The following is a 27,112-nucleotide window of genomic DNA, read 5'->3' on the forward strand; positions in this document are numbered from 1 at the left end:
GCTCTGTTTGTTTCATTGCAGTGAAGGTGAAGAGATGTTTCCAGAGGACAACATTAATGACATTTATCACAGTCTGAAATATGAGGCTGATATTCTCTTCACAAGGTAACAAAGTAGTACGAGTGAATCTCAAAGAAATCTTTAAAAATCAAGTAACTATATTTAGTGTAAGAAAATGTAAGTAAGTTGTGCAGTAATCAAAGTTTCTTTTTTTTTATTTTTTTTTTATGAATTATCATTATTGCAATGTGAAAAAATTTAAACTGTAGTTAGGGCCTTCAATCTATTAAAAATTAGAATAAACAAATTTTAAAGGTCCAAAAACAGGACAAAATAAAGCATTTTTTCATACAAAATAATTTTAGATGTTAATTTTGATTTTGAGGTGAAATATCAAACATGTTCTTGACAGGTTTTGTTAGATTCACCCAGAAATATTCCAGTAACACTTTATTATTTGTTAACATTAGTCAACATCAACTAACAATGAAAAATACTTCTAAAGCATCTCAGTTCATGTTAAATTGAACATTTACTCTAGTACATTATTAAAATCAAAACATGGTCCTGAGATAACATGAACTAACAATAAACAGTTGTATTTTTATTAACTAATGTTAAAAAAGATAATAATAAATACTGTAACAAATGTATTACTCTTTGTTAGTTATAATGTTAGCTAATGCATTAACTAATAGGACCTTATTGTAAGGTGTTACCATGGTTTTTTAATATTGAATTATTCATACTGTGAGTCAGGACAGTTTCTTTTTTTCCAGAGATTCCAGTTCGTCCCGTTTTGAGATCAAACCTGAGCTTTCCCAGAGCGTCCCTGTTGGGATTGGACCGCCCTTCAACCTCTCTTATCAGGTGGGCTCACCATATCCAGACCATTCTTCATTATGAATCAGAGAACCATATAAATATTTCTAAGAGGTCTCTGCTAAAACAGAACCTGTTTGTTTTTCAGATCCAGAATCTCGGCCTCTTCCCTGTATCTGAGCTTCTCTTCACGTTAAACGTCTTCAGTGTGACCAGAAACGCAAACACTCTCTTGCACCTCTCAGACTTGGATATCGATCAGGTGCATTTTTAGGGCACTTATTTAGTTTTGCATATCTTTCCATCACTGAATTTCAGCCTCAAACTACAAATCTCGCAACTCTGACTTTATTTTTCGCAATTTTATTTTTCACCGATTTTATTTTTCGCAATTACAAGTTTATATCTCGCAACTCCGACTTTATTTTTGCAATTACAAGTTTATATCTCGCAACTCCGACTTTATTTTTGCAATTACAAGTTTATATCTCGCAACTCCGACTTTATTTTTGCAATTACAAGTTTATATCTCGCAACTCCGACTTTATTTTTGCAATTACAAGTTTATATCTCGCAACTCCGACTTTATTTTTTTGCAATTAAGAGTTTATATCTCGCAACTCTGACTTTATTTGGCCACAATTACGAGTTCAAATCTCGCAACTCTTGACTTTATTTTTCGCAATTACAAATTTATATCTCGCAACTCCGACTTTATTTTTGCAATTACAAGTTTATATCTCACAACTCCGACTTTATTTTTGCAATTACAAGTTTATATCTCGCAACTCCGACTTTATTTTTGCAATTACAAGTTTATATCTCGCAACTCCAACTTTATTTTTCCGCAATTACAAGTTTATATCTCGCAAGTCTGACTTTATTTTTGCAATTACAAGTTTATATCTCGCAACTCCGACTTTATTTTTCCGCAATTAAGAGTTTATATCTCGCAACTCTGACTTTATTTTTCGCAATTACAAGTTTATATCTCGCAACTCTGACTTTATTTTTCGCAATTACAAGTTTATATCTCGCAACTCCGACTTTATTTTTTTGCAATTAAGAGTTTATATCTCGCAACTCCGACTTTATTTTTCGCAATTACAAGTTTATATCTCGTAACTATTTTTCCGCAATTCCCAGTTTAAATCTCACAACTCTGACTTGATTTTTTTCGCATTTACGAGTTTATATCTCGCAATTCTGACTTTATTTTCTTCAATTCCAAATTTATATCTCGCCATTCTGACTTTATTTTTTGCAATTATGAGTTAATAACTCACAATTCAGACTTTTTTCTCAGAATTGTATGGTATAAACTTATAATAGCGAAGAAAAAAAGTCAGAATTGTGAGATAAAAAGAGGCAATTACCTTTTCTATTTTTTTTTCTCTGGCGAATAAAATCTTTATTATATAAAAAAATATAATTCAAAGTGAAAAAAATTTTGTCGGATATTTGTTCTTGTTTTAAGCATAAAGTCACTTAATTTTGACAATGTTTTCAGAAAACAATACGTATAACTTAAGTCATTTAGCTTCTCAAGTAAATGTATCTTGATTAAGTATATTTCTATATTTACTGAAAAACAAGACAAAAATACTGAGTAAGAAAAGCATTTTTCGCAGTGCATGTTAATCTGTCATTTTTTTAGTAAACGGATCTTTTAACGGTTTCATAATGCAAGTGATCTGTTTATCCAGTTTATTTGAGTTGGAATAGCATGAGTTCAATCAGTAGTTCTGTTTTAGTAAGTGATGTTCTTGTGTAAATCCTCATCTGTTTTATTATCGAGAAAGGCTTGTGGCGTGTGTGTAAGACCTCTGTTTGCTCGTCTCAGATGGCTGGATCGCACTGTAATGTTCCACGTGTCATTACGGCCGGCTCGTCCTCGCAGGAAGACCTCTCTCTCAACCCGCACATGGTAAACTTTGCTCTTTTTACACTTCGTCCAAACTTCTGCAAAAGTTTTGCGATAGACTAACTGCATCCATCTGCCGGGAAACAAAGCGACAGAACGCAGAAGTGACAAGCTTGATGAAAACAAAGCACCCGACCTGCTTCATCACATTCAGCTGGCTAGAGATAACAAGGCCATTCGTTCGCAGGCTATATGTGCTCCAAATTGGAAATGATTCACTCCGTCTCAGTTTTAGCAGTTTCCTCTCTGGCACATTCAATTTCCAAGTGTGACGTGATCAAAGCTGTTTTAAAAGGGACTCATTGTGCTTTTTTCCCCATGTTCGTAGTGTGTAATGTTGCTGTTTGAGCATGAAAACGTTCTTCTCTATATCAGTGTCAGTGTTTCTGAACTCATTGTAGTCTTAAGTTTCTCCCGGGAACGAACACGTCACAATATTCCTCATTATAATAATTCATACGCAGAATAAAGGGGCGGGGCCTGGTTTAGTTAGTTAGTAGTGTGTTAAACTGGCAGTTATGGTAAGGGGCGGGACATTTCCCAAACACACTCGAAGCGCTCGACCAATCACAAAACGCTGCTCCAGCCGACCAATCAGAGCACAGTGTGCTTTTCAGAAGGAGGGGCTTCATAGAGACAGGAAGTAAACAGAGCGTTACTGACAGACTGGGAAGAGAGGAGCCGCAACAATGGAGAATATGAGGAAAATAATCAACATTCAAGCAGGAAAACCTGTTCTAGTAGAGCCTGAAATGTTTACTGTCATTCATATCGTGCGATTTCTGTTCACAGAACGCATCCACCAGCGATGCATTACTTGCGCAATGTAGAATAAACCTGCTTCCCCAAGGAGACGTTAGCATCACCGCAACAGGATGGCTCAATCTTCACACTTTATTAGCCGTGAGTATTTTCTGTTTAAGCCTGCTATTTACCAGCAAACTAAACCTGATCGCACGGCTTCAACCTGGGGGACTGTTTTGGTTGGCAGAACTTCACCGTAAAAAAATAAGGTTGCAACATACTAAAATGATCTTTACAGACATCATTACTTAAACATCAAATACATTCTTTAACTGAAATATATAATACTGACAGTCACCTTAAAAATCCAGATGATAAAGAGAAAGTAGCATGATGAATCAGTCATCATAACTAGCTTTTCCACAAGCTGAAGTAAATATTAATGTAACACACATGACACTAAAATAATGCAATAAACATTCATTTAACAGTATAACATAAGACCCTAATCTACAGAACTTTAGTTAGCCTATTTCAATGAAAAAACTTTAAATGTAAAGTGTCACACAGGGAATTATGAAAATGTCAACTTGTGGTTTTTCATTGAGCGTCTAAAGTGGACCATCAAAATAAAGTGTAACCATGATTTTTCTTTAGTGTAGAGCCTCTATAAAGGTTAAAAAAAATGTTAAAAACTGGTTTTGAATCGGAATTGAATCAGAAAGTTGGTGCGGGACATATCGAAGTGGTCTGGACTCTTAATGAGATCTTAATTTTAGCTTTGGTCTCATTGCTCAGGTGAGATTTAAACGGTTAGATCTGGTAATGACGGGAGCCGTTGAGTTGAGCCCCTCCAGTCCGATGTTCCTCCATGAGGAAAGGCCCATGAGACACGTGAGTACGCTGTAAAACTCATGGATATGAAATGAAATTATGCATTTGAGCTCGCTTTATTACATGTGCTTGTGCATATAGGGTTGTAATGAGAAAGAAAGAGCAGTTGTTTACAGAATGTATTGTGGGATTTTTTCATGAAGTGTTTGTGAAATTTGTTCAACACAAATGAGGCCTTTCTATGGAAGCTTGTTTCCGCCACAGGATTAAACATTTTAAAAGATAATTGCGGATTTTTTTCAGAATTGCATGTTATAAAGTCAGAATTGCGAGATATAAACTCACAATTGCGAGTTAAGTCCAATTCTAAGGTAAAAAAGATTTACTTTTTTCCTCAGAATTGCGAGTTTATATCTCGCAATTCTGACTTTGTAACACGCAATTGCAACTTTATATCATGCAATTCTGACTTTATAACTCGCAATTGCGTGTTATAAAGTCAGAATTGCGAGATATAAACATGCAATTCTGAGAAGTTTATTTATTTATCGCAATTGCGAGTTTATATCTCACAATTCTCACTTTATAACACACAATTGTGACTTTAAATCACACAATTCTGACTTTATAACATACAGTTACGACTTTATAACTCGCAATTGCGACTTTATATCATGCATTTCTGAGATAAAAAGTCAGAATTGCGAATGTAAACTCGCAATTTTGAGAAAAAAAAAGTCAGAATTATGAGATTAAAAGTCGCAATTACCTTTTTTATTTTTTATTCTGTGGCGGAAACAAGCTTCCATACATTTCTGATACACTCTTGAAAAAAAAAAAGGTTCTAATATTGGGTTTTCACAACCATTTTTTAGCTCCCCCAAAGACCCTTTCAGTGAAAAGTTAATGATCTAAAGAACCTCTTTCCACTGTAAAGAACCTGGAATTGAATGGAATGTTAAAGGTTCTTCATGGAACCATCGATGCCGATAAAGAACCTTTATTTATAAAAGTGTAAGCAGGTGGAAAATGAACAAACTCTTCTGGAGAATCACTCAAATGTCATGCTGCCCCCTTCTGGCTAAGAATGCAAATGGCTATCAGGCTTTTTACTGGATAACCCGGTGCAAAAGAGTGCAACTTAACATCCTCACATATACGAGGCCAAATCTTGTATATCCAATTCCTCTAAGAATTTGACTCTAACGTTTCGTATTCTGGTTCTGTAGATAATCCTGGAGATTAGGAAGGAGGACGAATACAGAATTCCCATCTGGGTGATTATTGGAAGTACTCTGGGAGGACTACAGCTTCTGGCCCTGCTGGTACTGGCGCTCTGGAAGGTTTGGGATGGATTTTATTCAAAGTTACCCACTGAAATGAGCCAATCCTAAATTCCATCCATATGTTGCCATTCTCTTTTACATTAGATTAAGTAGAACTAAATTTACATATGTGTGACCCTGGACCACAAAACCAGGCACAAGGGTCGAGTTTTTTAGGACAGGATAATATTTGGCTGAGATACAACTATTTGAAAATCTGGAATCTGAGGGTGCAAAAAAATCGAAACATTGAGAAAATCGAATTAAATTAGTCAATTTATGTTCGCAATATTGCTGCATTCACTCACAAACATTTTTATATATATATATATATATATTTACAGTAGGAAATGTACAAAATATCTTTATGGAACATGATCTTAATAATATCCTAATGATTTTTGGCATAAAAGAACCCATACAATGGATTGTTGGCTATTGCCACAAATATAACTGTGCGACTTGTGACTGGTTTTCACTGGTGATCGCATATTTACATAATAACAAACATGTATTTTAGGGATTGTTAGAGGTTATATCTCCTAGGACGCTTCCACTAAAACAAATCACTGTTTTTCTTTCATCCTCAGCTTGGATTCTTCCACAGGCAAAAGAGAAAGAGAGAAGAGCAGGCGGCCAATGAGAAGACAGCAGAGGATCGGTAACCGCACGGCAACCAATGAGAAGACAGCAGAGGATCGGTAACCGCACGGCAACCTCCTCAGCCAATCACTCAGGGATTCTCCAGACATGGTGTGCGTCAGCCAATCAGCTGCTCTCGAGCACTGCCACGCCCTTCTGCAGTCTGACCAATCAGCTCGCTTCGTGCTGCCAATTAAGATGAGAAGATGTGAAGAGATGAGGCCTGAAGGCTTTAGTGTGAGGGTTTGAAATCCAGGTCAAAAAAGAAAGAGGTGGAAAGTATGGAAGCTTGTTTCCGCCACATATTTTAAGATAAAGATAAAAATACTTTTTTGTGTATTATACAGGTGAAACTCGAAAAATTAGAATATGGTGCAAAAGTTCATTTATTTCAGTAATTCAACTTAAAAGGTGAAACTAATATATTATATAGACTCATTACATGCAAAGTGAGATATTTCAAGCCTTTATTTGTTATAATTTTGATGATTATGGATTACAGATATGAAAACCTTTTCACAATATTCTAATTTTGAATTTGGGGTTTTCAAAAGCTGTAAGCCATAATCATCACAATTATAACAAATAAAGGCTTGAAATATCTCACTTTGCATGTAATGAGTCTATATAATATATTAGTTTCACCTTTTAAGTTGAATTACTGAAATAAATGAACTTTTGCACGATATTCAAATTTTTCAAGTTTCACCTGTAAAGTCAGAATGACTTTATATAAAATCGCAATTGTGTTATAAAGTCAGAATTACTTGATATAAAGCCAGAATTGCGTGTTATAAAGTCAGAATTACTTGATATAAAGTCGCAATTGTGAGATAAAAAGTCGCAATAATCTTTTTAAATGTTTTATTCTGTGGCGGAAACAAGCTTCCATAGGAACGAACTAGTCAACGATAAAAACAAACACTAATGAATAGGCTCCAGTTTTTGGTGCTGATAAAATGTTTGTGTGTCATAAAACAAACCTCAGATCATGGAACCGACTTTTTTGCTGCAGCATAAATTCAAGCTGATGCACTTGCACATTGTAAAGAATTTTGAACTTGAAATATGTAAATATGAAAAAGTTCAGCAATATAATGCAATACAAATATTTAACCATAAAATTATTAATATCATGCACTTTTTGTTGCCACTTACATCTTTTCATGATGTATAATTTTATATAGTTCGAGTTTTTTGCAGCTGGAATTGAAAGTATTCCATTTGTATTTCTGTGTTTTGTTTTTCATTTGAAGTTGGTAAAAATGCTTAAGGGTAGTTGAAATAATAAAATGGATGGGAAACACATTTTATGTGCTACTGGTAACCAGTTTTTCACCTTTTTTTGCAATAATTTAATTTTTTACTGTAAATTTACTTACTTAAAAAAAATTCTGTTTTATAAATATTACTGTAGTGATGAATATTTTAGATTTTTTTTTTAAATAATATAAAAGTACAATATTCCATGTATTCTCTCCATTAACATGGACAGTTAAATATCGAATAAGTAGACAAATACTATAGAAATAAATAAATCATCTTTGACATCTCAACTACCCTTAAACACTTTGTGATCACTGTCGATTAACAGTGGCTGTGTTCAGAACGCAATACTAGTTTACTACTTATAAACACACTATACTGCTGGTTATTAGTGACATAGTATGCATTATAAACCATTTCAACAGTATTGTCTTGGAAATAATTAAAAGTTATTTTGCATTTAAAATCAGACTATCTTTCAGAAAAGAGATGTTAAGATGCATTGCAGGAATACTTTATTTCTTTTGTGCAAATTTTGTCAAATGTAGGTGATCTATGGCATACTGCACTTACTGTACACTGCAGAAATAAGTGTGTGTGGTGGTATGCGGTTCTGAACATAGTCACTCAATCCCAAATGTTGTCGGACAGCATTTTTCTTATGACATGGCTTTACAGCTTTCACAGTATAAGACACCGGGGTGAATCTACGGTCACTTGTTTTAACTGTTGTCACTTATGTTGGCATTTTATTGCATGTAGATGACAGCCGAATGTTCATGTGTTTTTTATTGATCCACTGAATAAATTAAAATCATCAATTTAAAAAACACTTAAATCTTTCTTCTTGAAATCAGAATTAGTTCTATAGACCGATATGAACAGTGCCTATATATGTAAATATTACAAAACATAAGTTTAAATAAAGTGAGCAAAATATTTAGCTTGCTACATCATTCCTATTGTTGCATTTGTGTTATTTCAGAGTTTATCACTTTTTCTAACATGTTGAAAACATTCAGAAGGAATAATCAATAGGTGTGTCTGACACGAAGACTAAACGTGCTTCAAAAAGTAATGAAATGTAATCAGTTACATTAATAAAGTAATTACACTACTTATTACATTTTAAATATGCAACTTGTAATCTGTAACCCTTTACATTTCCAAAGTAACCTTCCCAACACTGTTTACACGACAACAATGTACTAAAAACTAAAGTTTTTACTTTACGTACAGACGGCAACGCTGTCAAGACGATCCCCGTTCACACTGATCCGCGAGAACGATTAAAGACGCTGTATTCTGCTGCCAGGCCATTAGATGGGGATGTCACTTTGTAATGAAACACTTAAAACGTAATGCACACGATTTTCACAAATTCTCGTTTTTGTAGTTTACAATTACGATAATGGTATCTCTAGCGACGCATGATATATCGGCCACCATATCGGTATCGGCGGATTATGTTCATTTTAATGTTTGGCAAAAATTTGCCCGATATATTAAAGCCGAAAAATAATGTATTATTTCCTTCAGCTGAGACGCTTCAGATGTTCAACATGATGGTTTGAATTGCTTAATTTGTTTGGGACATGGATTTTAATGTTGAGACTAATTATATAAAAATTTGCGTTAGATTTATCGGCCAATATATCGGTTATCGGCTTTCAAATATAAAGAATTATCGGGTATCGGTCGGACAAAATGTTCATATCGGTGCATCCCTAATGGTATCGTTTTCAAAAACGTCCACTTTGAATCCCGTTTTCGAAAGTTTGCGTTTTCAAGCCCCCAAAACGCCGTTGTCGTGTCAATGAACGGCCAAAACGCATAAAAAGTTTTACGTTTTTAGTTGAAAACGGTGTCGTGTAAACACCCCCTAAGAGAATTTTGCAAACCCTTCTTAAAAATCACAAACTCAAAATACAAAAGAAGCACAGAACCTGACATGCATCTTTAATTGATGTTTTTAATCTTATTTAACTTGGTTTGGAAATAAAAACACGTTGGACAATCCCCCAGTAATTAAAGAATAAAACATGGTGCAAACACAGAGGGTTAAAAACCTCCACATTCAGATTCGGCCACATTCAAGCACTCAAACACACACACACACACACACAGAGATAAAAGAGGGAAGATATGCTTCTCACACACACACTCACACAACAGCACCTTCCAGAATAAGGCCCCGTTACTCCAAAAGAGCTCCAGCAAATGTTCATTAACACAAGTCAGAATTACAGACTTGCTAATTGGCTTTACAGTGGCGTTGTGTTAAAAAAAAAAAGAAGAAGCCATAATAATAATAAAAAGAGTTACATTAAAAATAATAATTATAAATGTCCAACTTCTAGATACAGGCACATTTTAATATTCAAATAAAAGAGATCGCCTGGCACGAAGTTCAGCTTTAGGATATCAACACTCAGCTATTGATTCCTTATAAAATAGACATGTTAGACTCTGTTTTAAATAAACCTTTTATAAAATATGTTAAGAAAACCAAACAAATCTGAAAAGGTTGACAAAAGAGCAGCTTATTTAAAAAAAAAGAGCTGTTCACATTGTTATGATGACTAAAGTTCAACACAATAAAAATGCTGTTCGTCAAAAAAAAGAAATTTTCTAAATAAGGGTCTTTACACCCGCTTTAATTTGTTTTAAAAAAAAGAACCAGGATGAAACCGGAGTTACTTTGGGATAAAATGCAGCAGTCGGATTTAACATCTCCAAGTAAATTAGGGACATATTATAGACGTATAATCCGTGCTGAGTACGTAAACAAGGTCAAATCAAGAGTCTTTAGCATCGTTTCACAAGTTAAATCAAACTCCGAAAGCATTAAACCAGATTTGATGGAAAACTAAAAGTACAGGTCAGTGAAATTCAACAAACTCCTCCAGGCTTTTGGGAATCTGGTCCCGATACAAGATGTGATGTTGCTGCACGGCACGAGCCGCCAGGCATTTCAGACTCATCTTCATTTGCGTCTTCAGAAGGATTTCGGAAACGCCCGTTGTGCTCTTGTCAAGAGGCGTCTTCTTTTGCTTGTTGGTCATGTCCGTATGAGCACCGGCTTCGACGAGGCTGATGATGATGGCGTGGAGGGTCAAGAAGTCGCTAATGGGACGGTTGTATTGCACTATGAGATGCAGAGGACTGTTTCCTTCATTGTCCACGGCGTTCACTTGCGCGCCACAGTCTATGAGCAGCTTGGTAACTTGCGCGTTAGGAAAACTGCAAACGTCGTTGGTGTGGAAGTCGTCTACGGGCGTACCTGAGCTCGCCGCTAAGTGCAAAAGCGACGAGCCCTCGCGGGAACGTGGATCCAGGCGTATTAAGTCGTAGATCTGTTTGTTTATCCGTGCTCGTTCCTCTTCGCCGCACTGCGTTTTGGTGGAGATGCAAACCAGGTAGAGGAAGGTGAACACGTTAGATTCGTAGTTATCGTTGGCCGCCGGTAACTCCGCTTCCGTGGCGGTTTGCATTCGCGAGATGCTGCGGCGGATCTCGAGGACGCTCGCGCGCAAAACGTGCTCCACGTCTGACGCGCGAACCGGCTCTTTCAAGTGCACCATTTGCGAGAACACTTGCGCAAACCTCAAAAGGTCTTTATGGGTGTTGCGGTTTCCTTCCTGGCGTAGGTACAACGCGTGAAGCCACAGCTTGATGCACTGATCGAACTCCATGTTGTCGGCGTAGACAGCGCCGCGGTATATAATGGGATGCGAAACGTCAATGTTATCTGAACCCAGAATTCGCTCGCGGATCATCAGGCCTTCCATGTGCAGCGCATCCCTGTCGTGTCGAATGGCCTCCAACTCTTGCAACGCCCGGCATTCGGTTCTCCCTCCGTACGCCTCAACCGGCGACAGCCACTCTTTAGCGATGACGTTCTGCGGATCACGAAACCGTTCCAGCATGGCAAGGTACAAGTAGTGGTAAGTCTTAAGAATGTCGTAATTCTCACGGTCGTTAGCGAAAGACGCTCCAAGAAGCTCTAACGCTTCAATTCGGTTGTGCGCGTCGCAATCCGCGTGGGAAAGTAGCAGCTCTACCACATCCGCTTTGCAGCTTTCCGCTGCCACTTTTAGCGGTGTCATACCGTGCCCGTTAACCACCATAGCCGCTTGGCATCGCACAAGCTCCTTAACGATGTCCAGATGCCCGGCTTCGGCGGCAAAATGCAACGCGGTGGCTCCACAGTGAGCTTTAGCGTTGGGATTAGCGCCACGCTCGAGTAGGAAGTAAACAACATCGCTGTGGCCCTTATAGGCGGCGATCATCAAGCAAGTGTTGTCGTATTTGTTAGCGATGCTGATGTCGGCCTTGTGCTGCACGAGGTAGCGTACGATGTCCAGCCGTCCGTCGAAGCACGCAGCCCTGAGGGGGGTGGAGTTGGTGAGGGTGGTGTGGTTCACGTTAGCGCTGTGGGAAACTAGCAAACGCACCACCTCGAAATGACCAGCGCCGGCTGCACACCAAAGAGCCGTGGCGCCATCGATAATATACCTGTAAGAGTGAAAGACACGTCAGCAATAGAGTTGGGCAGGTATGACATCACTTTGTAGGCCAAAACGCGGAAGTGAGTTAGCATATTAGCACTTCCGGTTTTGTTGTCCTGAAGTTAATGAGTTTTTTAAATGGGGTTTTGGTTAAATGGCTGAAATAAGGTCTGTGGTGAACATAGGGATGGGACGATTACCGGTTTCACGATAAACCACGATAAAATGTCCTGGCGGTTAGTATTATCGTTTAAAATTTAATTATCATAAAAACCGTGTTTGATTATCGTGATTTTGAAAACTCGCGGTAAATCCTGTCCAGTCTGACGCAGGCGCGAGCAGGCGCGCAGATGCAATGTTGTTTTTTTGCGCGAGAAGACATGGCGGAAGGCAGTGACAGCGCACGGGAGACTTTTCAGCCATCCAAGAGGACAAAATCGGAGGTATGGTCGTATTTTGGCTATTACAAGAGTCCAGAGGGCAATTTAATCGAGGATGGGCACCCTGTCTGCAAATCTTGCAAGAGGAAAGTCGCTGCAAAAGGGGGAAACACGTCAAATCTGCTAAGTCATCTAACGTTACGTGACAACCACCCACTGAGTTAATTTTTACCTTAATACCACAACTAACTTGGGCAAATAATTAGACAAAAAATGTATTGGAGATGAATTATTTCATTATCTCACTTGTAATTATTGCAAAGCTTCCGCGAAGAGAAAAGTTTTACAGCAAGTGGATTTGAGCCAAGACGAACGAACATATTCAAACTATTAAGGGTGACATTTAAGGGATAATGTATTGTATCCATTCATAGTAAACTTATTACAGTTTTATTTTTTACCACAGAAATAATTTCAGGGACATGAAATATTGAATTGCGATTAACTTAATGTTTTTAAATCTTACCGGTTATAAATCCATTATACAAGTTACAGTGTCCAAATCAATCGTAAAGTAAATGTGATCACTACAACAATATTGTAGTAGTATTAATACTAAATTACTCTGATTTAATTTTCAATACAATCAAAACTGAGACGCAAGACATACACATTTGAATGAAACCAGAGATTGCGTCCGCGGTGATCCGAGACATGGATGTGCGCTGTGTAGTGCGTTGCTATTTACAACAGTCATAAGTATTCCAGTAGTTTAGTCACCCTGACCCAACCAACATATTTTGTTCATTTAAAGTGTGCGTGCGTGCGTGCGTGTGAGAGAGAGAGAAAGTGATTTATTATTTATTAATAATAATAATAATATTCAGTCATACACACATCCATAAGTGTTATTATCATTATTAATGATAGGGTTTAATGACGGGTTCATTAAAACCTGCACTAGGAAAACTTATACCTCTCACTCTCAGGGCTCCATGTAATGTTAATATAATGTTTATGCTTAAAAAAGTGCATATAGCTGCTAATTGTATTTTTTGTTTGTTGATTTTCAAATGTTTTCAGGGTGAGCATCAGTTCTTTTGGAACATTTCCATCTCATTTTAACAAAACCGTGATAATATTGATAATCGTGATAACTTTGGTCACTATAATCGTGATATGAAATTTTCATACCGTCCCATCCCTAGGTGAACACATGCTCAAGTCACTCTCACGTTTTATTCCACGACATAAAATACATTAATATTACCCCACTCGTGATTTTTTTTAAGCGGTTACGTGTCTTGAAAAAGGCAGTTGCTAACAAGTGGCTAAGTGGGATTACAGAGGCTGTCGAAGAGATTAAACATAATCACGCCCGCTTTTACAGCATCGTTCTGCTTATAGTTGTGCCTTTATAAAGTATTCTAACTCAAACGTTCTGGGAAAATGTTTTTAGATAAAAACTTAAAGTGTTGTCAGAAGCTAGTGATGGTGACGTTGAATTTGTGGGAGCGTGGTGTAGTTCGTTTATAGCCTACCTTTAGCTTTTTACTTAAAGGAACACGATGACTTTTTGGGACTTAAGCTTATTATTATTATTATTCACTGTATCCCCCAGTTAGATAAGATACCCTTTTCATCTCCGTGCGGGCTGTAACGCTGTCTGACGCACACCACTAGCCTAGCTTAGCACAAAGGCTGGAAGTAAATGGCTCCAGCTAGCATACTGCTCCCAATAATAATAATAATAATAATAATTCATTACATTTAATGATAAGTGACAAAATAACAAGTGACAAAATAACAGTTGCTCATTATCATTTAAAGAGACATGCAGCGAAACGGGTCGCTGTGAACAGCTGTTTTTGAGGAGGTAAAAATGGTGTTATTTTACACAACCATTGAGGAATTTTAACCAAAGTATGTAACAAACTTTACATGAAGACCCTAAAGAATCATACCTACTTGTGGAAAATGGGCATCCGATGACCCCTTTAAAAATATCTTATTTTGTGTTCAACAGAAGAGAGAAACTCTCATACGGGTTTGGAACAACTTGAGTGTGAGTAAATAAAAACAGATCTTTCATTTATGAATGAACTATCCCTTTAACAGTTCAAACTCACCCATCAAATCTGACAGTGCCAGTCTGCTCAGTGTCCACCTTGTAATGGTCCAAAAGTAGCCGGACCACCTTGTCATGTCCGTTCCGAGCCGCGATAATGAGAGGAGTGGATCGCTGTCCGGCCACCTGGGTCACATACTCCAACAGGTATCGGGTCTGGACGGTGGAGTGGTTCAGGAGCAGGGCTGCCAGGGTCAGGACTCTCCCCTCACTGGCTGCTTTGTGAACGTACCGGGCCAAGGACTCCAACCGGGCCAGAGCCGGTACCTCCGCCATCTGTGCAAGATTCGCCCACTGATCTCAGAGCAGATCAATCCGCCTCCCATTAAAAACACCTGCCTGAGCTCTACAGCTCATATATGACACCAGTGTAGAGTTTCAATCTGACCAAGTGCCATTGTACTGGTTATAAATATAACACGATCTGCTGATATGGATCTTATATAAAAACAAACGGATACTTTTAGTCTGACTTCGTGACGTCACGTTGAATTTTTTTATTTTATGAATGTAGTCTAAAGGGGATAGGGCTCTTGAGGTAATTTATCTTGTAACTGAAGTTATTATTATTATAATAGTCCTATGTGTTATAATACATGAGTCATAGACTATTAATATCGTAATTAAAATTAGTTTCACTAGGGATTCTCTTTCACTTCTGTGAGAAACGAGGTTACCCGCCGCATTCCTCCACTTTTGTGCTTCGGTTTGTTCTTATTTCAGTTCTGTGTCCCTCCGCGATAATGTCCGCTGATCACTTCGCCGAAATTAATCCAGATTTCGCTGATGAATCCGACACTGAATCCGAAATAAAGCTCAAATCTCCGCTCAATGTGCCTGTGTCTTTCACCTCTGCTGGAAACGACGCACGGAAATGAAGTCAGCAATAACAGGAAGTGCGACACTGGGATTTATGCTTTGCCTTTTTCGAAATAAAAGTCCCATTTGAATTTAAAAAAAAATACCACGGGTAACATCATAAAAAAAATATTATATCTACCTTCTTGTATTATATTTCTCAGGTGGAACACTTTTTAAACCATTTGTAACTATATTTTTTAAACTATATAATTGAACTGTTTCTATTATTTTATATATATTTAAATATATATATATATATACCATATTATATTATTTCTCAGATGGAACACTTTTAAAACCACTTGTAACTATATATTTTAAACTATATAATTTAGCTGTTTCTATTATTTTTTAGATATTTTATATTTAAATAAATATTATATATATTTATTTTAAGTCATTTGAAATATTTATACATCACTGTACAATAGATAATATCACTGATAAAATAATCTGAATTTTTAATTATGTTTTATTGTATAGATAAAATTAATTTATAGACTAGATTTCATGTTTAATTTATACCTATTTCTTTTTTCCTTTGGAAGGTATTAAAATGCTTTTCCAGGGACACATGGTGCTGTATATTCAACAAAAATATTAAATCCTGAACCATTTAATGCGTTTCACAAAGGGAGGGGTTTGGATTAAAGGTTTATCTCAACTATAAATGCACTGAAAACCTAATCTTTACGGGATTTTGTTTCAGCAGACAAGCTTGACATATTCATGAGCCAAACTATTTTATTTATTAATGTTTTATTTTACCTTATGAATGAACATTTATCTGAATAAATAGTCAGAAGTCATAGTGTATATTGTCAGCTCAGTGGGATTGAATTGAATCTTCAACACCTGTGATGAGTGTCCACAAGCGAGGAGAGATCAGAGCTTTCTTATGTTCGACCCCTGCCCGATGAGGTCAAAGGTCATTCAAATGGTCATCTGACTGCAGTGTGGACGAGAAGCAAGAAATCTTCATGGTGAAATGCCCCCCATCATGCGCAGGAGGCAGAACTGTGCGACGCAAGCTGCCTTCCTGACCAGGTCTGAAACTTTTATTTTGCCTTTTTTATTCTACATATGAAGGACAGTCACAGTTTTATTTCTGACACTTGTAAGCATTTCAATGGTTTTATGATGCATTGAAAAGTGACTATGAGTATGTGACGTTTACAGACAATTCTGATTCTAAAATATATATCAAATAATTTAATATTTAGTAAAAAAAAAAAATCAAAAAGATGTGCTTGGATTGGGTTGAATCCACATTAGAATCACATTCAGAATCCAAAGGCGTCCCAAACCGGAGATATTGGGTTGGGATTTGAGGGAAACAAATCGGATGAGATTAAAATGCGTTCCAAACCATCATCCCGACACTTCCCTTGCACTTTTAATGATGTTAAGGTCAGGAATTAGTGATTCGAACTACCCTCAATGATAAATATAAATATATCATCCTCTATATGGACATGGTGGAGAGTTTGGGAAAATGTACAAATCTTGTTTATATTATTGCATTGCACACTTTGAATGTAATCATCAATGTTAGTTGTGCATTTGTGTATATATTTAATTTTTTTATGATATTAATATTTTTCATACTACTTTCATACTTTATCTACTAAAAGTTCATGTTTTGACAATATTTAGAAATAATTTAGATTTTCACCGTAAATAAACATACCAGTAATGCACATTTATTTGCAAAGAAAATACATTTTTACAGTATTTTATTGTACAATTGCTTATATTGTCTTGTTAAATGTAATATTAAGTTTTTAAGGTGAGTTAAAAGGTAACCAATTAACAGTTTTTACTGCACTATTAATTTTTCCTTTAAAATAATTCACTTTTTTACACTGATATTTGTTGCAAACTTATTTCAATTAAAGTGCAAATTTATGTGTTGTGCAAACAACTCGTTTTAGCAGTTCAGAATCGATTCTTTCTAGGAGACAATACATGTGTATGTGTGTATATATACTGTATATTCATACTTTTTACTTACATACTTTATTTACCAAGACAATTTGAATGAAAATGCATGTTTGACTTGTTAAATATAATATAGTTTTTCCTCTGTAAATTAGAAAGATTTTCACCGTAAATAAACATACCAGTAATTCACATTTTACTTGCAAAGAAAATACATTTTCACAGTATTTTATTGTACAATTGCACGTATTGTTTTGTTAAATGTAACCGTCTCACTTCCTAGGTTTACACTCACATTTTCCTCTGAAAATTTACAAATCTAATGTATATTATTGCAATGCACACTTATATGTGATCTGATATGTGGCATTAGCATCCTAATGTCAACCATTGCAATAAAACTGATTTGTGCTCCAACATCTGGTCCGTGGTGCAAAGTCAGCATGAAAGTCAAACAACGCAACAACAAAACTTACATAATAAAAAAGTGACATAAGTGACATGACCAGATGAGCCAGATGGACTTAAATAAATGAAACATATTTGCCAGATGCTCCGGGAAACACACTGCAGGACCGGCATCCTTTATCACACACATATTCCTGAAAGCATCGCCATCCAGACTTTAATAATCTCAGGCATACAGTCAAATTAAAAATTATTCAGACACCAGATATCATTTTTGATAGTTTTGATAGTGTGTGCAGGACACTATAGTCCATTAATGTAAGTGAGGAGAGCAAAATAAAGTAAACTGTGACATATTATACCCAAATATTCTTCAAACAGTGACTACCAGTAAGATTTATAAAAATTTGGGATCAAATATTATTCCTCCACTTTGAGCTGATGATGTTTTGCTGAAGTGTGTTTTCTGTAATTGCTAATGCTCTTTTTACAAACAGACTGAACAACATGAAGCATTGCTTGGTCACTGGTTGAGCTAAACTGGTATTATCTAATTGTGTAGTTAAATTTAACAGCTGACAGATATTCAACATAATTCATGTGTGAGAGTCTAACAGAAGGACGGACAAAACCAGTCAAATATCCACTGATTTGATAACTCTTGTCATATTTTATTACCATGTTCTAAATAGCGAATAAACTGGGCATGTGAGAAATGTGTGGATAAATTTTGGTTTGACTATTTCTCATTATAAAACTGTTAGTTCCAATCCTTGATTCTGATTGGTCAATAGCTGTGCTTTATTCATGATAAAACACGGCTCTGACCGCTTCACCCAACGGTTCTGTTTATGACTGAGCAACACTGCAGTTCCTATGTTGTTTTTATTTGAGCTTTCCTGCATATTACACATTGGAACGTTGTTGCTGTTCACGGTCAGGGACTATTTTTTTTCTAGCGGAAGGAAGGCTTTTAGAAAATTTACTTCATGAAAGTTGCACTAATACATTTTTTTTTTTACTTTAATATTTTTATTGTGTGGTAACCGTTTTCTAAAAGCAATAAGGTACGAGAGGCAAGTGCTGTATCGTGAATAAGTAACGGCTGAAGGGGTTACTCCGCTTCGCGTCGTGTCTAACAACGCCCTTCAGCCGTTACTTATTCACGATACAGCACAGCCGCCCTCTCGTACCTTATTGCTTACTTATCAATTTATATTTGTGTTGATGACGTACGTCTGCGCAGACACGGGTCGAGGGAGACGGACGGCTGTCTGAGGAAAGCTCAGTTTCACATGGACCTCTGGTGCCGCTTCACCCTCCAGAACTGGCTCCTGGACTTCGGGAGACCCGTAGTCATGGTAACAAAACAACACAACAATAAGGCGTCACGTCATGTTCAGAGCTTTTACATTTAGAAAAAAAAAAACATCTCGGCACGAAAATCACAAGTAATAAAACCGTAATTTTTACGGTAAAAAAACGGGAGCTGTGGTTGCCAGAACTTTACCGTCAAAAATACGGTAGCAACGTTATTGGTTTTACACACTAAACTTAAAATTTACAGTAATAAACCGTACTTCATTATCTGATATAATGTTAATTTACCAACCTACTGAAGTATTAATATCTGTTTTGTACCATTGTAATACACTGACAACTACCAATTGGTAGTTGTCAGTGTATTGATCATGTGACTCTCATCACTGCTGTGATTAATCACAGCAGTGATGAGAGTCACATGATCAATCAAAGCTCAACACAAGCGGCTTTTCCACAAGAAAGTTAATATTATTATATAGAAGCTGCACAGTGTCATTCGCACACACATTAAACACCATCATGGGAACACACATGAAAATAAAAAAATGCAATAAACATTAATTTAACAACATTAAATGTAACATAAAACCCTAATGTACATAACTGATTAGAAAAAAAACAAGAGAACTATGAGGAAACATAGTTATTTCAACAAAAATACATCAAATGTGAAGTGTCACACAGGGAATTGTGGGAATGTCAATTTACGGTCTTTCACTGTAAATTATACAATGAGTTGTTCTTTTTCACTTTCAAAAACTGTAAATTTAACAGGATTTTACAATAAAATTACATTAAATGTACCATGAGATCTATCACAGTAATTTACTGTATATAATAAGGAAACTTTCTGTTAACCAATTAACAGTTTTGCACTGTAGCATTTTTACAGTCTTTTACCGTTAAAATCACAATTATTTTTTACAGCATGTTATGTTTAAACATTTATTCATTTAGCAGGCACTTTTAATTTATTTTGTATTTTTAAAGAGGCAATAACAGGAGAAATATGCTAGCAATACAAAGTCTCAAACATTGTACAGAATAGTATATAATAGAATGTTTATTTTTCATACTTTTTGTAAGTAAGAATATGTTTTTTGCAGCTGTATTCTATGAGGCTTTTTGCTCTGAGTTTCTCTAGATCGTTTGTCCTGTGGAGTGGTTCCCTTTAAACAGACCCAGTGCTGGAGACTATTTCCACATGCTGTACAACATCACCACACCATTCCTGCTGCTCAAGGTGAGGTTATTATGGAGCACGTCACTGATTGATTGACACCTCTTTGTTAAGCCCCGCCCATTCGGTAAGCCCCGCCCCTTTGAAGACTGGCCTGAGATGCATTGCACTTCCAGGATGGATGGCTCTTGTTTTTGGCACTTTGTCAGTGTCACATATCTCAATGTGAGGCTTGCACAAAGCGCAGACACTTTATTTAAAGTCCCCCTGTGGTGAAAATCCAGCTTTTAATGTTGTTTATGTGTCTATGTGGTGTTTTTAATATGCAAACCATGTGTAAATTCATAAGTCGGCAGCATTGCTGAGTATTTTCTGCTTAAAACTGCAGTGAACCAAAGACAGTCTCAAAAACACGGTTTGAAATCGCTGGTGTTTCTGACGTCACAAACGACCTTGTAACCAATCAGATCAACGTGTGATCGTCAACCAGTGGATCTCTGAGCTGAGGGAGTGAGTGGAGGCGGGGCTCATTCGCATATTCATAGAACCACGTATACTAAATGAGGCACGGGTGTCGAGTTACATTCAAGATATTTTAAGGCATTAAGAGATGTTTTTTAAAGGAAAAAACGTTTATATGTCATTTTGGTGATCAAAGATGAGTTTAAGGGATACAGTGATTGACTACAGGGGGACTTTAAAGCTCACAGAGCAAAAGGGGCTCAGAAGGTGATATTTATGACCATGTCAAAGAAATGATGCATCAAACCTGTTGAGAATAAATAACACTGACCTTTACAATCTGTGGAAAAATCTGTCTGACATTTCTGCGTCTTCTTGTACGGATGATTTCTCGGTGGCCAGTCCACATGATTGATGACACGCATTGCATGGATCAAGAAATCTGTTATTATATGATTGAACTCTTCTCAGGTCAGTGTTTTTGCTTAAAACAAGAACAAATATCTAGCTTTGGGGTCAGAAAAATAAACTTATTTTAAGGGGAAAACAAGATTATTTTTCCAACACTGGCAGATATTTGTAGTCAATCATTTTCGTCAATAATGTAGTCAATCGTTGTATCCCTGATCACCAAAATGAATTATTTAAATGAGTGAGCCCCGCCTCCACTCACTCACTCAGCTCAGAGATCCACTGGTTGACGATCACACGTTGATCTGATTGGTTACAAGGTCGTTTGTGACGTCAGAAACCCCAGCGATTTCAAACCGTGTTTTTGAGACTGTCTTTGGTTCACTGCAAGCAGAAAATACTCAGCAATGCTGTCGACTTATGAACTAACACATGGAAGCTTGTTTCCGCCACAGAATAAAAAATAAAAAAGGTAATTGCGACTTTTTATCTCACAATTCTGACTTTATTTCTCAGAATTGCGAGATATAAAGTCAGAATTGCGTGATATAAAATCGCAATTGCGAGATATGAAGTCAGAATTTATTGATATAAAGTCGCAATTGCAGGTTATAAAGTCAGAATTGCGTGATATAAAGTCAGAATTGCGTGATATAAAGTCGCAATTGCGTGTTATAAAGTCAGAATTGCGTGATATAAAGTCAGAATTGCGTGATATAAAGTCGCAATTGCGTGTTGTAAAGTCAGAATTGCGTGATATAAAGTCGCAATTGCGTGTTGTAAAGTCAGAATTGCGAGATATAAAGTCGCAATTGCGTGTTGTAAAGTCAGAATTGCGAGATATAAACTATTCTGAGGGGAAAAAAGTTAGTCTTTTTTCCCCTTAGAATTGGCCTGATAACTCGCAATTGCGAGTTTATATCTCACAATTCTGAGAAAAGATGTCAGAATTGCGAGATATAAACTCGCAATTATGTGTTATAAAGTCAGAATTGCGAGATGTAAACTCGCAATTGTGAGAAAAAAAAGTCAGAATTGTGAGATAAAAAGTCACAATTCTGTCTTTTTTTCTTGCAATTGCGACTTTATTTCTCATAATTGCGACTTTATATCTCGCAATTGCGACTTTATTTCTCAGAATTGCGACTTTATATCTCGCAATTGCGACTTCATTTCTCACAATTCTAACTTCATATCTTGCAATTGTGAGATAAAAAGTCGCAATTATTATTATTTGTTTTTTTTATTCAGTGGCGGAAACAAGCTTCCATAATTTACACATGGTTTGTCTTAAAGCATATTAAAAACACCACATAGACACATAAACAACATTAAAAGCTTGATTTTCCCCACAGGGGGACTTTAATATCTTCAGTCATTTTGCTTCTCCGCTATCTTGATTTAAGAATGTTTAGATATTTGTAGTGAAAAACACAGAAAAGAGATGAAGAGCATAATTTTACTTTTTGCAGTTAGTTTTGAGCTTGTGTTTATGATCGTCTGCTATTTTTAAGTGAAATAAAATGCAATATCATTGTCACATGACCTCACTTGTTTAGTTCAGCAAGTTGCATACAATATATTTTGCTATTTTGTATTTTTTCAATTCATTTTTGTGTTAAATGTTGTCAGTAATAAATTACAGCTGTACATCATCACTCTAGACAAGTGGGATCTTGTTTATATTATTGCAATAAACTCTTTGAATGTGATCTTCAATATTAGTTTTGACTCCTTGTTGATATTTCAGTCTTCTTAAGTGGCATTAATAACATCCTGCATCCAATAATATTTACAGGTGAAACTCGAAAAATTTGAATATCGTGCAAAAGTTCATTTATTTCAGTAATTCAACTTAAAAGGTGAAACTAATATATTATATAGACTCATTACATGCAAAGTGAGATATTTCAAGCCTTTATTTGTTATAATTGTGATGATTATGGCTTACAGCTTATGAAAACCCCAAATTCAAAATTAGAATATTGTGAAAAGGTTTTCATATCTGTAAGCCATAATCATCACAATTATACCAAATAAAGGCTTGAAATATCTCACTTTGCATGTAATGAGTCTATATAATATATTAGTTTCACCTTTTAAGTTGAACTTTTGCACGATATTGTATATATTCATACTTTTTACTCTACTTACGTACTTAATTTACTAAAAACTATTTGAGTGAAAATGCATGTTTGACTTGTTAAATATAATTTAGTGCACTGCATTTTGGTATATAATATCATTTTGGTATATAATATCTCATGCGATGTTCTGTTCCAGCTCATTGAGCGAAGCCCGAAGACTTTGCCCCGCTCCGCCGTTTACCTGTGTATCATCACGTTTGTGATGGGCTCGAGCGCACACCTGGTGGGAGACTCCATTAACCATCGGCTTCTGCTCAGCGGATACCAGTTACACCTGAGCGTCAGGGAAAACCCCATCATGAAGAACCTCACACCACAAACCCTGGTAGAACGGCCCAGGAAAACTCGCTCTAATGATCAGAATCAGTGCAAGAGCTTTCAAGACTCAACAGTTGTTCAGCATATGTGCATATCATTATGCTTTTTTAGTGATTAAAGTCCCCCTGTGGTGTAAATCCAGCTTTTAATGTTGTTTATATGTCTATGTGGTGTTTTTAATATGCTTTAAGACACACCATGTGTAAATTCATAAGTCGACAGCATTGCTGAGTATTTTCTGCTTAAAACTGCAGTGAACCAAAGACAGTCTCAAAAACACGGTTTGAAATCGCTGGTGTTTCTGACGTCACAAACGACCTTGTAACCAATCAGATCAACGTGTGATCGTCAACGAGTGGATCTCTGAGCTGAGTGAGTGAGTGGAGGCGGGGCTCATTTGCATATTCATAGAACCGCGTATACTAAATGAGGCAAAGGTGTCGAGTTACATTTAAGATATTTTAAGGCATGAAGACATTTTTTTTTCAAAGAAAAAACATTTAAATATGTCATTTTGGTGATTAAAGATGCAGTTTAAGGGATACAATTATTGACTAAAGGGGGACTTTAACAGCTACTTAGAAAATTACAAGAGATTTATTCTAGCCATTGTGTTGCTGAGTTTTGTGCTGGTCAAACAACAGCATTGACATTTTCTTCAGGAATTCTTACAGGTTTGCATCTACTCTGTTTTCCTCTGTTTTCTGACAGATTGACTCGTTTGAGTTGCTACAGTATTATGATGAAAGTCTGGGTCATTGCATGTGGTAAGCTGGAAAATATTCTGCCATGATTTATTTCATAACCTAATTAACCTAATTAATCAAAAAATCATTATTCAGTAGAAACATCCTTGCTTCATGAGGGGTTAAAAGCAGAAATGTGCCATTTATAATTGTATTAAAGTGCTGGGATTCATTATTTTCTACAAAAATGTTTTATTTAATCTATAACCAAACTAGCAAAATATTCTAAAAACGTCCCCGTTTCGTTATGAAAATGTCATTTCTGAATGTTTTCTGAACATTTCAACAACATCCAGGTTTTCTTGGTTATACGAACGTTATTGCAAACATTGTATCATTTTGCAAACATTATTGGAATTTCACTTTCGAATGTTCTCTGAACATTCCGAAACAAGTTGTAACATTTAAAAGAAAAAAAAAACGTTAAAGGAACATTCAAATGTTTCAGAAAAAAACATTCCATGAACGATGTATAAATAATGTTTTTGTGCTAACGTTTTGAGAGCATTATTAAAGACCAGATAACTTTGAAACAAAAAGAAAGTTTGTCCATAACGTTGAGAGAACGTTCCCTGTTATCTGGGAATGTGTCTAAAAATCACTTTTACACTTTAATCTTCCATTTTTACAGGAGTGTTCCTCTATTTCTCATCCTGTTCCTGTATTTCACTGGCTGTTTCACTATTGTCAAATCAGAGAAGAAGATGCCCGTCTCTGCTTGGCTTCTGCTGGGTCCTAGTGGCCTTTACTACTGGTCCGTTTCTCCCTGTAACACTAGTGTATAGTTCACCCAAAAATGAACATTTTGTCATCATTTACTCACCCTCATGTTGTTCCAAATCTGTACGAGTTTCTTCTGTTGAACAAAAAAGAAGATTTTTCTAAAGAACCAGACAGTTGACGGCACCCATTGACTTCCATATAGTATAAAAAAACAGTACACTCTAAAAAATGGGTTGTTTTATCCCAATTTTGGGTCATATATGAACAAACCCAAACGTTGGGTTAAAAATGTAATAAACAAATTTAACCCAATTAATGGCTGAGTTTGTCCATATTTGACCCAAAGTTGGGTTGAAACAACCCAGCATTTTTTAGAGTGGAGGTCAATGGGTGCCATCAACTGTCTGGTTTCCAACATTCTTAGTATATAATTAATGCATAATTTGTCATGGCAATAAAGCTAATTTGCAATGAATTAATGTGTTGGTAAACGTTTATCTTGATCAGCTGCTACTCTAAAAAAATGCTGGGTTGTTTTAACCCAATTTTGGGTCAAATATGGACAAACTCAGCCATTGGGTTAAATTTTTAAATTGCATTTTTAATCTCCATGTTTGACCCAAAATTGGGTTAAAACAACCCAGCATGAGATTAATAGATGCTTTAGAAGTATGTAAAGTGTTACTAACACTGCTTCCTCCAAGTAAGAGTTTTTTATGCATGCTTTTTGTTGACTTGCATGGAACTGAAATGAATTGCTGTTTCCTCAGGTATCTTGTGACGGAAGGACAAATCTTCATCCCCTTCATCTTCACCTTTTTTGCCATGACGGCTACAGTCATGCACCAGAAGCGTAAAGGTTTTCTGCCCGACAGTAACGGACTGTTCCTGCTCTACAGTTTCTCAATATCACTCGTGTTAGTGACCGTCTGGGTCGCCTGTCTGTGGAAGGACGCGGTGTTACGGAAGAAATACCCAGGAGTGATGTATATACCTGAGCCGTGGGCCCTTTACACACTTCACCTGAGAGACAAACACACGACGCTCGCAGACTGAACCCACAGATCACTGTCAGGGCAGATCATGACGGGCATTGCAACCATAAACTCTTCATTAATGTCATGTTGCACCTTCAAAAATTGACTTTATGCACAGCTGGCATCCTATGAATTTATGCAAAACGAGTCAATTTCCACCAGCCAAAGTCGTGCAATATGCTATTCTATCCTATTTTGTTCTATTCTAAATTATCAAGATACACTATTGTTCAAAAGTTTGGGGTTAGTATGTTTTTTTTTTTTTTTTTTTTTAAAGAAATTAATACTTTTAATGAGCAAGGACACACTTAACTGATCAGAAGTGACAGTCATTTTTTATAATGTTAAGATTTCTAATTTCAGATAAATGCAGTTCTTTTCAACTTTCTATTCATCAAAGAATCCTGGAAGGGAAGAAAAAAAAAATCAGACCAGCTTTTTTACAGAAGGGTTTGTTAATATCAATCGCCTGATTTAAAAAAACAAAACATTTTATTCCTGAAAACATTATGAAAGCATTTTCTATCTATTGACAGTATGTTCTCTGATTTATAGAGCGATAAAAGAGATATCCAAAATAAATATCAACAAAATAAAAAAGAATTTTGAAACCTGGCTTTTTCCATGTGTTTCTGATTTCTGTTCTGGAAAGTATGCAAATTTGTGCATATTTAATTATAGCCCTGCAATGCCTCATTTAGCATATGTAAAAAAAATAAGAAGACTTTTAATACAAAATAATTAACTTGGGAAGTGATTTGGTTAATAACATCTGTGTTGTCTTTCCTTAAGTATTATTTCGGTAAGAAATGAACAATAATACTTAATAAAACTTAATATTTTTAAATATACGATGTGGACTAATGGAGGTATCCTCTACTTAAATAGCGACAGTACGCCTATATTAAGAAATTCTAACTTTGTAAATTTTCACTGTATATTTTAAATAGTATTATTATTATTATGTTAATACTAAATA

General features: G+C 36.1%; 3 protein-coding genes across 6 annotated transcripts in view; 2 read left to right on the forward strand and 1 right to left on the reverse strand.

The window, feature by feature from the left end:
• Window positions 1–6,586, forward strand: part of itga11b (integrin, alpha 11b) — a 48,900-nt gene extending 42,314 nt beyond the window's left edge. For 2 of the 3 annotated variants that reach the window (XM_056234935.1, XM_056234937.1), the window contains 9 exons: window positions 22–105; window positions 780–870; window positions 971–1,084; window positions 2,666–2,749; window positions 3,539–3,649; window positions 4,289–4,384; window positions 5,554–5,667; window positions 6,240–6,284; window positions 6,325–6,586. In XM_056234935.1, the coding sequence (XP_056090910.1) occupies window positions 22–105; window positions 780–870; window positions 971–1,084; window positions 2,666–2,749; window positions 3,539–3,649; window positions 4,289–4,384; window positions 5,554–5,667; window positions 6,240–6,284; window positions 6,325–6,354 (769 nt within the window). In that variant the 3' untranslated portion in view covers window positions 6,355–6,586. Of the gene's footprint in view, window positions 1–21; window positions 106–779; window positions 871–970; window positions 1,085–2,665; window positions 2,750–3,538; window positions 3,650–4,288; window positions 4,385–5,553; window positions 5,668–6,239 lie in introns of all 3 variants that reach the window. The other variant, XM_056234936.1, reaches the window with a different exon arrangement.
• A 3,708-nt stretch (window positions 6,587–10,294) lies between these two features.
• Window positions 10,295–15,464, reverse strand: fem1b (fem-1 homolog b). Its single transcript, XM_056234939.1, has 2 exons — window positions 14,578–15,464; window positions 10,295–12,075 (listed from the first exon to the last, which is right to left on the reverse strand). The coding sequence occupies exons 1-2, from the start codon at window positions 14,850–14,852 to the stop codon at window positions 10,440–10,442; spliced, it is 1,911 nt and encodes a 636-aa protein (XP_056090914.1). The 5' UTR covers window positions 14,853–15,464; the 3' UTR covers window positions 10,295–10,439.
• Window positions 15,465–16,292: 828 nt separating this feature from the next.
• Window positions 16,293–26,306, forward strand: cln6b (CLN6 transmembrane ER protein b). 2 transcript variants are annotated; one of them, XM_056234943.1, is made up of 7 exons: window positions 16,293–16,484; window positions 19,033–19,147; window positions 20,254–20,352; window positions 23,446–23,634; window positions 24,339–24,394; window positions 25,005–25,127; window positions 25,867–26,306. In XM_056234943.1, the coding sequence occupies exons 1-7, from the start codon at window positions 16,426–16,428 to the stop codon at window positions 26,150–26,152; spliced, it is 927 nt and encodes a 308-aa protein (XP_056090918.1). In that variant the 5' UTR covers window positions 16,293–16,425; the 3' UTR covers window positions 26,153–26,306. The 2 variants fall into 2 exon arrangements, with proteins under 2 accessions (XP_056090918.1, XP_056090919.1); XM_056234944.1 differs by lacking the exon at window positions 25,005–25,127.
• Window positions 26,307–27,112: the final 806 nt, after the last annotated feature.

Source organism: Rhinichthys klamathensis, unplaced genomic scaffold, assembly GCF_029890125.1.
Source record: "Rhinichthys klamathensis goyatoka isolate OS25496 unplaced genomic scaffold, OSU_Roscu_1.1 h1tg000409l_1, whole genome shotgun sequence".
Taxonomy (NCBI): Eukaryota; Metazoa; Chordata; class Actinopteri; order Cypriniformes; family Leuciscidae; genus Rhinichthys; species Rhinichthys klamathensis.

Bases quoted from the DNA above. Each gene is read 5' to 3' on its own strand.
- fem1b (XM_056234939.1), bottom strand. From the start codon at position 14,852: ATGGCGGAGGTACCGGCTCTGGCCCGGTTGGAGTCCTTGGCCCGGTAC. The intron at 12,076-14,577 runs GTGAGTTTGAAC...TCACTCTTACAG, and splicing joins GGCACTGTCAGATTTGATGG to GTATATTATCGATGGCGCCA.
- cln6b (XM_056234943.1), top strand. From the start codon at position 16,426: ATGCCCCCCATCATGCGCAGGAGGCAGAACTGTGCGACGCAAGCTGCC. The intron at 16,485-19,032 runs GTCTGAAACTTT...ACGTCTGCGCAG, and splicing joins CAAGCTGCCTTCCTGACCAG to ACACGGGTCGAGGGAGACGG. The intron at 20,353-23,445 runs GTGAGGTTATTA...GTTCTGTTCCAG, and splicing joins CACCATTCCTGCTGCTCAAG to CTCATTGAGCGAAGCCCGAA.